Genomic DNA, 12,687 nt, shown 5'->3' with positions numbered 1-12,687 from the left:
ACAGTGTTTATTTAATCTGTTCACAACACAAAATGGTACCCACCAGGAATTCCCTCTTTCACCACTCCCTTTAATCTTGACTCTCAAAACCTTTTATTTGTACAATTAACCAGCATTACTCAATTCATGCCAACCACAGGAAAAAAAGAATAATGAGCACCCACATTTGCAGATCACCTTTTATTCTTCCATTAAGTCCAGATAAAACCTGCACTCTTCTTAGCACTCTACCTTGTAATGATGGGTGCTTGAAATGAATGCTATGGATGGTGCTGTGCCAGAGCCAGAGGCAAAGTCACCAGCACTTCAAATAAATGTTTTACAGTAAACCCATTTATTTGGATTGCTGGTATCTTTGCCTCTTATTCTTCATATTTCAACCTTATGTACCTCTTTCTTACCCTGTTAAGGCCTTTGATTATTTCACAAAATCTGTTGTCCCCAATGTCACCCTCTCTCCATCCTCTCTAAATAAATCTTTTCCATTCAACTGGGAAAGTCACTTAATTAGATAACTGGATATTGCTCTTCTTGCAAAATCTTCATGAGATATTACTTCCCTCTGCCCTAGCAGATTGATTAACATACCTATCTTGACTCAGATGCACAGCAGTAGAACATCATGCTTAGCTTATAATATTTACTTCTGACAATTCTGACTGGCTATCATTTTAGCCACCTACTCCAATCCAAATTTATACCAAAGCCAAACCTAAGCAATCTCGTGGATTGATTATGCCAAAACTCAAAATGGCACAACCAGTCGTCCACACTTGCACTCTAACCATAAAGACTGGGTTACATTAGAAGCTGATGACACCAATACTCTAATCCTGAACCTATCCATTGATCCCTCTTAATACAATGCTCCCACAAATTATGTTGCATTCATTAATAAAACACATGTTCCTTTCACTACATATTCTCCAGCTTACAGACTTCCGCTACTTCTAGTCCTTTGAATCATATTACATGTAATCCTGATTTTCTCCCCGGAATCCAAAATGGCTATCTCCCCACTTGAGAAATTCCCATATACCCCACTTTACTTCCAACGGCACAGCATTTGTACCACACCATGTGCATTTACCAGAATTCCAAATGTTCTCCACTTACAAAAACACAACTTATGCATTAAACCACAAAAACCCAGATGCTAAGGCCCACAACACTTTTTGATAGAACATGTGTATTTAGAGTGTAAAATGTAACATGTTGCTAAGCAACCCCCTTCACCCCCGATCTTCTGATCGTTGGAGCATGTGTTTCATCGCACTTTCACTGACCAACAATAAATGTCCACCTACTAAAGCTCAAATGCTTTTTTAGTACCATAATTCAGGAAATATCAGATAAATGGTTAACCCATGGTACATCACTCCTAATAACTTACATAGGTTATATCCTCCTGCCATGTCTCTCTACTGTAGATGCCCCCAAAAAAGTGGAACTGCTCTTCAAATCTGTGGAAATGTAACTATATCAAACCCATTTGGGACTCAGAGATTTAATATCTAGCATTATAAGATTACAATGAAGCTAACCCCAGACCTTTGCCTCTTACACATAGGAGGATACCTTTTATCCAAATACAAGAATTTTGCTACCCTACAATTGATACACGTTTCTGAGGCACTAATTCTCCTCCAAAGTCTCCAATGAATTTAAAAAAAATGCAGACCATATAACCATAATACAAGTAGACTGATGCAAGCAACTCCTATTTACAAGATGTTTTACAGTAACATATGCATCATAGTACTATGTGGATGTGTTGTCTGTAGAATGAAAAACTGAAGTGAAGGATAAACAGATCTAATATGCAAATTAAAATGGAATCAGATAACTTGGTTCATGTAACTGCTAAGTGAGAGAGACAGGTACGTAGACAACTATGAAAGGGAGTTCTATACCTTCCCCGCAGAGCATCCACTGAGTTACTGCACTGTTGAAGTGCTGCAGCTGGCACTTCTGCTACCTGTCAGATCTCAGAGACAGGTAGCAACTGTTCAGAACCAGGGAGGCTCTCCTTACCTCCTTCTCCAGTCTGGTCATATGACCCAGCTGATGGAGGACTTCCCCTCTCTGTAGTTCACTCAGAACTACCCTACCTTGTCTGGTGAATGTGTTTCACAAAGGGGGGAGATCTGTACTGGGGGAGGGAATGTGTATGGAGGGGGGGGGATTTTGACTTGGGGGAGGGAGGTCTTTTTTCATTGTATTCTCTGTACCCTAATCCCTGTGCTATAGTCACAACACACTTTTGAGCTCTGCACATTATTACATACTCCTAACGCCTGCACTCTGGAGGGCTGTTATCTGTCAGATGGAAGCGATCGAACAGCTGCCTGATCACTTCCACATCAATGGAACCCTCCCGCCCTCCCTGCTGATCTCCCCTATCTAGAATGAATATGGAAGCATTGTGCATTTCATTAGCCTCAGTGGAAAGCAGGTGAGATGTTAGTGGTCGAATAGAGCTCTGATGTCTCATTAAAGAGAACCTATTCAAACTGTAAAAAAAAACAAACAAAAAAACGTTACTCCGAAGCATTTTAGAACTCCTCTAAAAAAATTGAGTCTGCCCCACTCCCACGCTCATACAAATGTGAACACACACTTTGGGGGACACCTATGTATAAAAACATTGCTATATATATTAAATATCACTGAGCACACTGGAGTGCCAGCAATAATTCTTGGTCCACGATTTACAGTTAATGCTAAAACTCTAAATCTGTGGAAAATGGTCAGAACTGAAGTTCATTGTTGTTTCAACAGCATGCACAATTTCAAGCTTAACATGTTTGGTATCTATTTACTCGGCTCGACCGCATTTTATATATTTTACAAACAAACTGGGTAATATATTGTGTATGTGTATCCTAAAATTAACTTAAGTGTATTTTTACTGATAACTTGCACTTGATAAACTGTTGTGTTAATGTTATGCAACATAAAATTTTGAAAATATCACCATTTTATCCTTCAGGGTCACCGATTTCAGAAAATAAATATTTTTTGGAGGTTTTAACTTCTTTTCAGGCCGTAAAGTTTTTTTAAACATGCAAAAATGCCAAAGGCAATGGCATGGTGTGTGTGCCACCTAATTATTCCCCTCTTGGTGCCCAGGTTTGAACACCCCAAAGGGGAAAAAAGTCACTATACAGGTTATAGTGACAAGAAGGTACAGGAATCAAAAATCCCTAACTGCATTGCGTAGCACAGTAAAAAGCCTTCTTGAAACAAAGTATTTACATGTCTCCTTCCATTATATATCCCAAAAAATCAGAGGAGTATTCCTCATTGCATTTATTCATACCCTAATCAAATGTACAGTGAGAACAGCTGGTATTTAGTGCAAAAAATAAAAAGCCTAATACAGTGTTTCTCAGCCAGGGTGCTGCCTGGGATCTCCCATGAACACAGGACCCAGTTTGCCCCATCAGCGTCATGAGTTGCCATGGTGCAGGCAGGCAAATGGTAGCACCAAAACAATTTTTGGACAAGAAAACATCCCCAGTGAGAAACCTCTGTGGACACAGTGCTCAATTTAGGCAGCACTTGAATGAAATTGCATGTCAGATAATAAATCCTAATGGGGCAGCAGTTGCTGTGTAATAATAACTAACAACCTGATAAAGTGAGTGACACAAAATGTATGTAATAAAGGAACTAAAATCTGAGTGGGTAGCAATAAGTAGACAATATATACTGCTAAAACAGCTAGTTGGATGATGCAGTCTGCAAGTTGGGAGGGGATACTCAATCTACTATGAACAGAGAAGGGAAAAAACAGACAAGCACAAAATCCAAAATAGTGCAGTAAATTTAAAACCATAAAATTAACAACAAGATTAATATGCACCCACAGGAGTATGAAAGGTGAAGGTGGGAATGACAAACATGGTGGTGTTGGGACTCCGCAGCCTAGGATGGGAAATGGCCAGCATCTGACACAGCCCAGGATGTGGTGGAAGGCGCTGGGTGAGGTCAGTGATGCGTCTGCCCCAAGGGAGTGCAGCTGCAATGCAGGAAACCATCTACATCTGATGTCACTCTCCAGGCAATCACAGTCGGGAATGCGTTTCGAGGCATGCCTGCCTCTTCATCAGCTGATACTCTTATGAGTGCATATTCATCTTTTTAGTAAATTTATTGTTTTACATTTACTACAATACGTGGATTTTGCGCTTGTCTGTTTTTTCTCTTCCCAAAACAACCAATGATGCTCTAGGAATACAAATATCTCCCCCTTTCCTCCTCTTAATCTTATGATCTTGTCAGTAACCACTTTCTGTTCAAGGGTGACAACACTCACTGTACTAGTTTCTATGGTGGAGCAGGCAATTGGTCGGCAACCATGGAAGTGTGGAGATCTACTTGAGCAACATAGCACAGATCAAAAATCACCAGGATTTAACTCACAAAGCCCCATTAAAAAGTAAGGTGTGAAAAAGTTCAGGGGTCAGTATAAAAGAGGAACTAAAGTCACGTTTTTAAAAACTGCGACCGGACAGGCTCTTTTTTGTAGAAGAAGCATTACAGGTTTCTTCTGCCATAAAAGAAATCTACCTGCCTGCTCACAGTTTTCTCTGCAATGAGGTTGCTAAACTTTTTTTTAACTCCTACCTAACCACCTGCCCCCTGGAACCTGGTCCCACACAAATGCTAGGGTCACCCACTGGCTTTATCCTACACTTTCTAACTCACATCTTCAATCTCTCCCTCTCTTCTGGCATCTTCCCAACTCTATAAAACATGCACTAGTCACCCCCATACTTAAGAGATGTAGAGTTTCCCCCCCCCCATTTATACTTACCTAGGTGGATGCAGCATCGGTCCAATGCTGCATCTGTTCCTTACCAACTCTAAGTGTGAAAACTCACAATTACATGACCACTGAGCTCACAGCCGCTATGAGCAGAGAGTGGTGACTGTCAGTCACTGCTGTCTGCTCTGAACCCCCCCCCCCCTTCCTCTGTGGGGAGGAAGGAAGTGGCTTGCTGAGAGGCTGAGCCAGGTGCCACTCCAGACTCTGGGGTAGATCCTGACTTCGCAGTTGAGATCTTTCCCCAGCCTGGACTGGTTGAGTGGCTTCAGGCACCTGTCAGCTGAAACCGGGACACAGGAGTGCAGAACGAACTGCACTCCTGTAACTGTACTTCCCCTTTAAATGCCCTCAACAATTCACAGAAACTGATATCTTAAAACTCACAAATGATCTACTAATGGCTAAAACCAATGGACACTATTCTGTACTCCTACTCCTGGATGTTTCTACTGCTTTTGATACAGTGGACCACCCCCTCCTTCCTAAAAAAAAAAAAAAAAACTCTACTCCTTTGGTCTAATTGACTGTACTCTTTACTGGTTCTCATCCTAACTATCCCACCACACCTTCAGCATCATTTAAAACTTTACTTCCTCCTCTACTTTTCCTTTCTCTGTCAGGTTCCCCCAAGGTTCTGTTCTTGGACTTCTCCTATTCTCGATCTACAACTCCTCCCTGGGTCATTTGATAGCCTCCCATGACTTCCAATACCATTTCTATGCTGATGACAAATCTATCTCTCTACCCCTCAACTCACTATCAGTCTCCACATACATCACCAATTTACTAACAGACATAACAGTCTGGATGTCACACACTTCCTGAAACTCAATCAATCTAAAACCAAGCTCATAATATTTTCTTCCCCATGTGCCTCTTCCCCTGATTATTCTGTCAAGATTGATTGCACAACTATCAAGCCATCCCCACATGCCAAAGTGCTAGGCGTTATCCTGGGCTCTGAACTATCCTTTCGGCCCCACATCCAATCACTGTCCAAAGCTTGCCGCCTCAACCTATGCAACATCTCCAAAATACACGCCTTCCTAAGTAATGACACCACAAAGCTTCTAATTCACTCCCTGGTCATCTCTCCACTCGACTACTGCAACTCCCTCTTCATTCAATATAAAAGAAATGGTATAGTACTACATAAATAAATTACAAAAAACATATATACCGTAAAATGGTGCCTAAAAAATGTGAATAAACACACACGAGGTCCTATGATTGGACCAAAACTAGTGACCTATAAATAGTGATAACTAAATAGAAATGATTAAAAATAAACGTGAGCCCGATTCCTAACAGGGATACAACCACAAATCCGTTACCTGTGATTCCCAATAAATGGGATACAAACCTAAATATTAAGTGTAGTACATACATTTTATATATATATATATATATATATATATATATATATATATATATATATATATATATATATATATATATATATATATATATATATATATATATATATATATATATAGTGTGAATCCCTTATTGAGGGATAAAAACACTAAGTGCAAGAAAATATAAAACCACACTAATTGCAAACAAATAAAATATAATACTATAATAATAAAAGTGAAAATTGCAACAAAGTCCAATATGTGAAAAAAAAACACAATCAAGGTGCTTCACTGCTTCTGGTCATGCAACATATACAGTGTGGATGTACAGCACACCAATAAGTGATCCTTAATTAGCTGCAATGGCCTCTCACTTCCGCTCGGCGACCCCAAAGGGCCACAGAGCCTTTCGGATCACTTCTGGATCCTCCCTGTATGTGTACTCTTTACTCCCGATCTCCTGGGAACTATAGCCACACTGATATCTCGCAGCACCACTGATGTTACTTCCTCTGGATAGATAGGTAGGTAGGCACCCTCACAACCAACAATAATTTTAATTATTATTATACAGGACTTATATAGCGGCGACAGTTTGCTCAGCGCTTTATATAATGGTCGTATATAGTCGTATATGGTATATAGTCGTATCTTGGAGATGTTGCGGAGGTGAAGTCTACATGAGTTTGTCAGTGTTTGGACCTGGGGCTAAAAGGACAGATTGGAGTCTAGGATTACACCTAGTACCCTGGCGTGAGGGGTGGGACTGATGATAGTGTTGTTGATCTTAATGGAGAAGTCGGGGGGGGCACGGGCTGGGGGGAATACTAGGAGCTCAGTTTTGGAAAGGTTTGTGTGTCATCGGCATAGAGATGGTAGTTGAAGCCGTGGGAGTTTATCAATTGGCCAAGGAAAGAGGTGTAGATGGAGAAGAGGAGGGGTCTGAGGACAGAACCTTGATGGACCCCAACAGAGAGAGGGAGTGAAGGGGAGGTGGCAGCGTTATAGGTGACACTGAAGGAGCGCTGCGATAGATAAGAGGAGAACCAGGAGAGAGCGGAGTCTGTGAGGCCAAGAGAGTGCAGTTTTTTGAGGAGGAGAGGGTGGTCAACCGTGTCAAAAGCCACAGAGATGTCAAGTAGTAGGAGTATAGTATAGTGGCCATTGGTTTTGTTGGTTAGTAGGTCATTGGTGAGTTTGAGTAGGGCAGTTTCGGTGGAATGTAGGGGGCGGAAGCCGGACTGTAAAGGGTCGAGAAGGTTGTTGTTGGTGAGATGGGAGCTCAGGCAATTGTAGACTAAGCATTCTAGGAGTTTAGAGGTAAATGGCAGTAGGGAGATGGGTCTTAAGTTGTTCAAGTCGGTGGGGTCCAGGGAGGGTTTCTTAAGTATGGAAGTGATGTGCACGTGCTTTAGAGGGGAGGGGAAGGTACCGGTGGAGAGGGAAAGATTGAAGATGTGAGTGAGGGAGCATAGGATGGAAGAGGAGGGGGACCGCAGGAGTTGTGAGGGGACAGGGTCCAGAGGGCAGGTGGTGAGGCAGGCTTCGGAAAAAATCTTAGTGACCTCTTCGGGAGTAGTGAGGTCAAGGGAGCAAAGTGTTGAGGGGGTTATTGTGTGAGGAGTGCTAAGTGGGGTGGGTGTCTGAGCAGTGGCGAAGTCCCTACGAATTGCGTCAATCTGGTTTTTGAAGTGATTATCAATCTCGTGGGCGGTAAGTGAGGTACTGGGTGGAGGTGGAGGCGGAGAAAAGTACAGCGTTAAAAGTGGAGAAGAGCCGGAAAGGACTGGAGGAGAAGGTATTAATGAGGATAACAAAGTAGGCTTGTTTGGCAGCGTGAAGGGAGGAAGTGTACATTAAGAAGGCAAATTTATAGCGGGTGAACGCTTGCTGGGATTTGGTTTTACGCCATAGTCGCTCCACCGCACGACTATGTCATTTGAGGTTATTGGTATGGTCGGTCTGCCAGGGTTATAGCTGTTGGGGCCTAATGCTTCGTGTTGTTGGGGGTGTGAGCAAGTCTAGAGAGGCTGAAAGCGAGTTGTTGTAGACAGTAGTGGCCAGGTCAGGGCATGACAGGGGATGGATGCTGTCGTAAAGTTGGTCAGTTGCAGAGTGGAAGGGAGCAGGGTTCCAGTTCCGGAGGTTTCTGCTTGTAACTGTTTGCCGTTTGGAGGGATAAGTGTTTGAGGACGAGGAGACAGAGAAGGTGATGAGGTTGTGATTGGAGAGAGGAAAGGGGGCGTTTGTGAGGTTGCAGGGAGTGCAAAGATGAGAGAAGACAAGGTCAAGAGTGTTCCCGTCAGAGTGAGTGGAGGACTGTATGCACTGTGCTAGTGCAAAAGAAGAGGTTATGTGGAAGAGTTGGGATGTAGCCGGGTTATTGATGTTGATAGAGATGTTGAAGTCTCCAAGAATGATAGTGGGTAGCTCAGAGGAGAGAAAGAAGGTTAGCCAGGCGGCGAACTCGTCAACAAAGCGGGACACGGGTCCAGGAGGCCGAAAGATCACGGCAATCCTCAGAGAGATTGGAGAGAATAGCCGGATTCAATGGGTCTCGAAGGAAGAGAAGGATGGAGAGGGAGGGTTAGGGAGGACCTGGAAGGTGCTCAGTGGTGACAGGAGCAAACCAACCTCACCACCTTTCCAACCACTGGGTCTGGGTGAGTGGGTCCAGATGAGACCTCCATAGGAGTGTGCTGCGGGGGAGGCAGAGTCTGTTGCTTGTTTTCGGTGATCACTAGGAGGTTAAGGGAGCGGGAGACAAAGAGGTCATGGATGGAGGTGAAGCGCTGCACAAACTGTTGGTGCTATATAAATCCTGTGTAATAATAACAGTAACGTACACTTAGCTGTGCAAAGGCCTGCATGCTGGGAAGACTGCAGTCCTGTGTTTGCACAGTGTGATGTCATCCTTCACTGGTCAATGAGAACGGCTACAGCAAAGCACCAAGAAAAAGCCAGGCAAAAGATGCTGGCGAGGGATGTTGGACCATTGAAGGGTGGCAAGTGTTGCAGAGTTCAACTTTGCTTTAACAGAGTTTATAAGTCTGTAGTATGTAAGAGAGTTCAGAGGTCAGAAGCAATGAAGAGTGCAGAGGTCAGTAAGATTTAATGCACAAGTACAGGGGTCATAAGTCACTCAAAGTGTAGAGGTTAGCAGTGGTCAATAGCATATAACAAAGTGCAGGAGTCAGAAGTTAGTAACAGAGAGTACATTGGTTATCAGTAGATAACACAGTGCAGAGGTAAGGAGTAACACATCACCCCCCATAAAAAAAAACCCCTTCCAGTATAATCATGTGCAGTTTATGTAGAGAGCAATATGTGCAAATCAGGACTGAGAAAAAGAACGTACAAAAGACTATAGATGTTCAATTTGCTTTCATAATTGGCTTTCTGAAACCACTTGTGATGGGGAGAATGGAGGATTTGGTTAAACATATGCAAGGGTTACCTTCCTTCATTCATTTGTGTTGCTTTCTCCTGGGTATATGTGAATATAGTATTGTACAGAAAGGATAATTCATGGTTAGTGGCATTAAAATCTTTGAATTGGACATTTAGAGTAGATGCATGCCTCATCAGTCTCATCTTTGATCTTCAGGTGTGATACTCTCTGCACCATTCAGTGTAGTTAGAATAGGAAGACAAAGCAATTGTTATATTGGTCAAGGATGTGATATAGCACAGGAAAAGCAGAGATAAAAGTTAAGATGTGATGTTTGCACAGTGTCTCTAGCTATATTATATGAGCCAATTCATTTCCAAGTAGAATTGAGGTATGAAGAGCAGCGGTAGCATTTACCAAATTGTACAAGTAAGCATTATATACTTGCATTTTATTGCAAACCTAACTCCAAGTTTTCTTTGTTTTGCCAATGATAGCTATGCACCCTTCTTTGTCACTGCACAGTTGCCAGTACTCTCTTCACTGAAGTATCTTCCTCTTCTGGAGTCTTTCTCCTTTGGACATAGAGCAGCCAGAAATGATGCAACTTCAACGCAAGTGCAATTGGGTTCCACCATCTAGGCACTAATTTCCACTCTTTAGCAACTGACAACAGGCAGTGTTAGTAAAAAATAAATTGCTAACAAAACAGGAAAGTTTTTTTTTTTTTTTACAGAATATGACATGCAAAGATCCCTGCATCCACTTCGCTTGTGTTGATGCTTGTATACCCTGCTTAAGACCTTTTGTCAAACAACAGAATACGTACCATAAAATTATACTTTTGACAACAGTACATCATAGAAGAACATACCTCTCTCAGGACAGGATCTGTTATAGAGCTCAGATTCACAGCCCCCTCATAGGTAAGGTAGTAGAACACATTCAGTCCTCGAACAGCTTCTGGTCCCTGCTGCTTGTAGCCAAATATAAGATCAATCCATTGGTGGAGCTGGCAAGACACAAACTCACTTTCCAAGGCCTGAAATAGAGAGAGACAATGTCACAACAAAAAATGTACGATACTATGGTAAACATTTTTACCAGTTAGCCTAAACCTTACTTTATTAGGGTTGTTGCAATTCTGAGAATTAGATGTCACTGAATTTAGCAGAGGACTGTGGGAATATTGTGCCAATAAAATAAAATCTGTATTTACCAAGCTGAGGTTATAGTTAGGTATTAAGTTTTAGGGTAAGGTCAAGAGTTAAGTGGATGTTAAGTGTATTGTGGTAGAATTAAACTGGGAAGGTTTGTGGGAGTGGAGTTTAAGTGTTGGTCAAGCTACAATTTAATTGTATGATCTCCTTTAGATTTAACAAATCTAGCAGGATAACCTACCTACACTGTCCATTCAATTTGTAGCCAATCACGTAACCCACATAACAAACTGCTACAGGGTTAAAGTGGAATTTAATTGTATCTGAGTGACACAAGCTGAAAACAATATTTAATTTATTTTTACTGTTCAAAACAACCTCACTAATCCATCCACGTCTCCTTGGTTTATTTTGTTGATAAATCACTTTGAAATGACATACCTCTAGTATTTCTAGCCATGGCCATCTTGAATAAGGGCAGAGGATTAATGTAGCATTTACTTCCTGGAATCCATCTGCCCTTAGCTCAAGCATGCAGTGCTAAGTGCGCTTAGTTGAGAAAATTCTTCCTCCTCTCCTGATGGCTTCTGAGATACCAAACATAATTTGGCCTAGGCCAGAAACCATAAAGCAACTGCAAAAATGTAACAAAAAGTAAATATTCCTTTTCATCTATTTACTAAGGCTAGCAGCATAAGGAACGAAAATAGTTAATGTTGACAGAGAGTGAAGTTCCGTTTTAACTGGAGGTTAGGTGTAAAGTTGCAGAATTTTAATTAGCATGCTGCAATTTGATTGTATATTCTCCTTTAGATATACCAAAACTGTCAATGGATAATCTACCTACAGTACTTATTCAATTTGTATTGTATCGAAGCAGGTAACTTAATTGTGATAGATCTAAGAAGAAATGGACAGTCAGATTGCAACATGTGTGGTAAGTGTATGTTTAGAAGGCCAAAGAAGGAAGACATAGCCATTCTGCTTGTTGGTTTATAGGTCTACAGGTCCACCACAGATACACAAAAAAAATTTCATCCACTATTTTCTTGGCCAAGATCTGCCTAACTGCAAGCGTACAAGAGCTTTACTGTTCTTTATTCTATGGTGAAGGTTCTCAGTCAGCAGTCCCTCTATTTCAGAGCTCTGTCTGCTTTTGAAATGTAATGTTCATCAGTTTCATTAAATAATTCTTATTTAAAACATATTTTACCTAATATTCTTTTTTAAAAAATAACATAACTAATGTTTTTGAAAAATATTTAATACCATACGGAAGTACTTTCTATAAATGGCCACACGTCAAAAGGTACTTGAGATATGGTGACGCATGCCAAAGGTTAGTAGATTAGTACTGTCTTTAATAGTTGAATATGTACTATTTTAATAAGCTGGGAACCATTATTGTATGCATTCACATGGATCAGGTTGTGGAAAATTATGCCCCTTTATTTATTACATCCCTAATGTTTACATTTTCTGTATCCTCTCCCTGAAAAGTCAGGTTGACATTACAGCTGATAACAGTATTGTACAATCAATACCAAGTACAGATAACTACGCAACAAAAATGATGAACCCATTTCATTAACGATGTCTTAAAAAACACCGTCCAAAAAGCCACACATAAAAAACGAAAACTGGCTTAATTTGTGGGTGGCACTTAAGACAAAAGCCCTAAATATGTTAAAATTACAGCAGACTGCTTGATTGTCAGCACAGTCAGATGTCACATTAATGTATGACAAACATTAAACCATACGCTTAAATGGCAATTTATATCATTTAAATGTTTACTGCCAAAGCCTACCATTACTCATCTAAATGTGACTTTCTGACAGCTAATTTCAGCTAATTTTCTAAGATTCACTTAATTAGAACTTTCAATCAAACACTTTCATATCTTTGGCCTGGCTCAGAATTTCAGTTGTTTATTGTGAAAAA

The 12,687-nt window shown here is 41.1% G+C and overlaps 1 protein-coding gene across 2 annotated transcripts in view; it reads right to left on the bottom strand.

Annotated features, from left to right (window-relative positions):
* LRBA (LPS responsive beige-like anchor protein) overlaps positions 1-12,687 on the bottom strand; it is a 970,380-nt gene that overhangs the window by 121,423 nt on the left and 836,270 nt on the right. For both annotated transcript variants that reach the window (XM_089670467.1, XM_089670468.1), the window contains exon 47: positions 10,458-10,625. In XM_089670467.1, the coding sequence (XP_089526593.1) occupies positions 10,458-10,625 (168 nt within the window). The remainder of the gene's footprint in view (positions 1-10,457; positions 10,626-12,687) is intronic.

This window comes from Staurois parvus, unplaced genomic scaffold (genome assembly GCF_062004578.1).
Source record: "Staurois parvus isolate SC_StPar_1 unplaced genomic scaffold, SC_StPar_1.0 ptg000090l, whole genome shotgun sequence".
Classification (NCBI taxonomy): domain Eukaryota; kingdom Metazoa; phylum Chordata; class Amphibia; order Anura; family Ranidae; genus Staurois; species Staurois parvus.
Note: the sequence above shows the minus strand (reverse complement) of the source record. Positions and strands in the feature narration are given on the sequence as shown.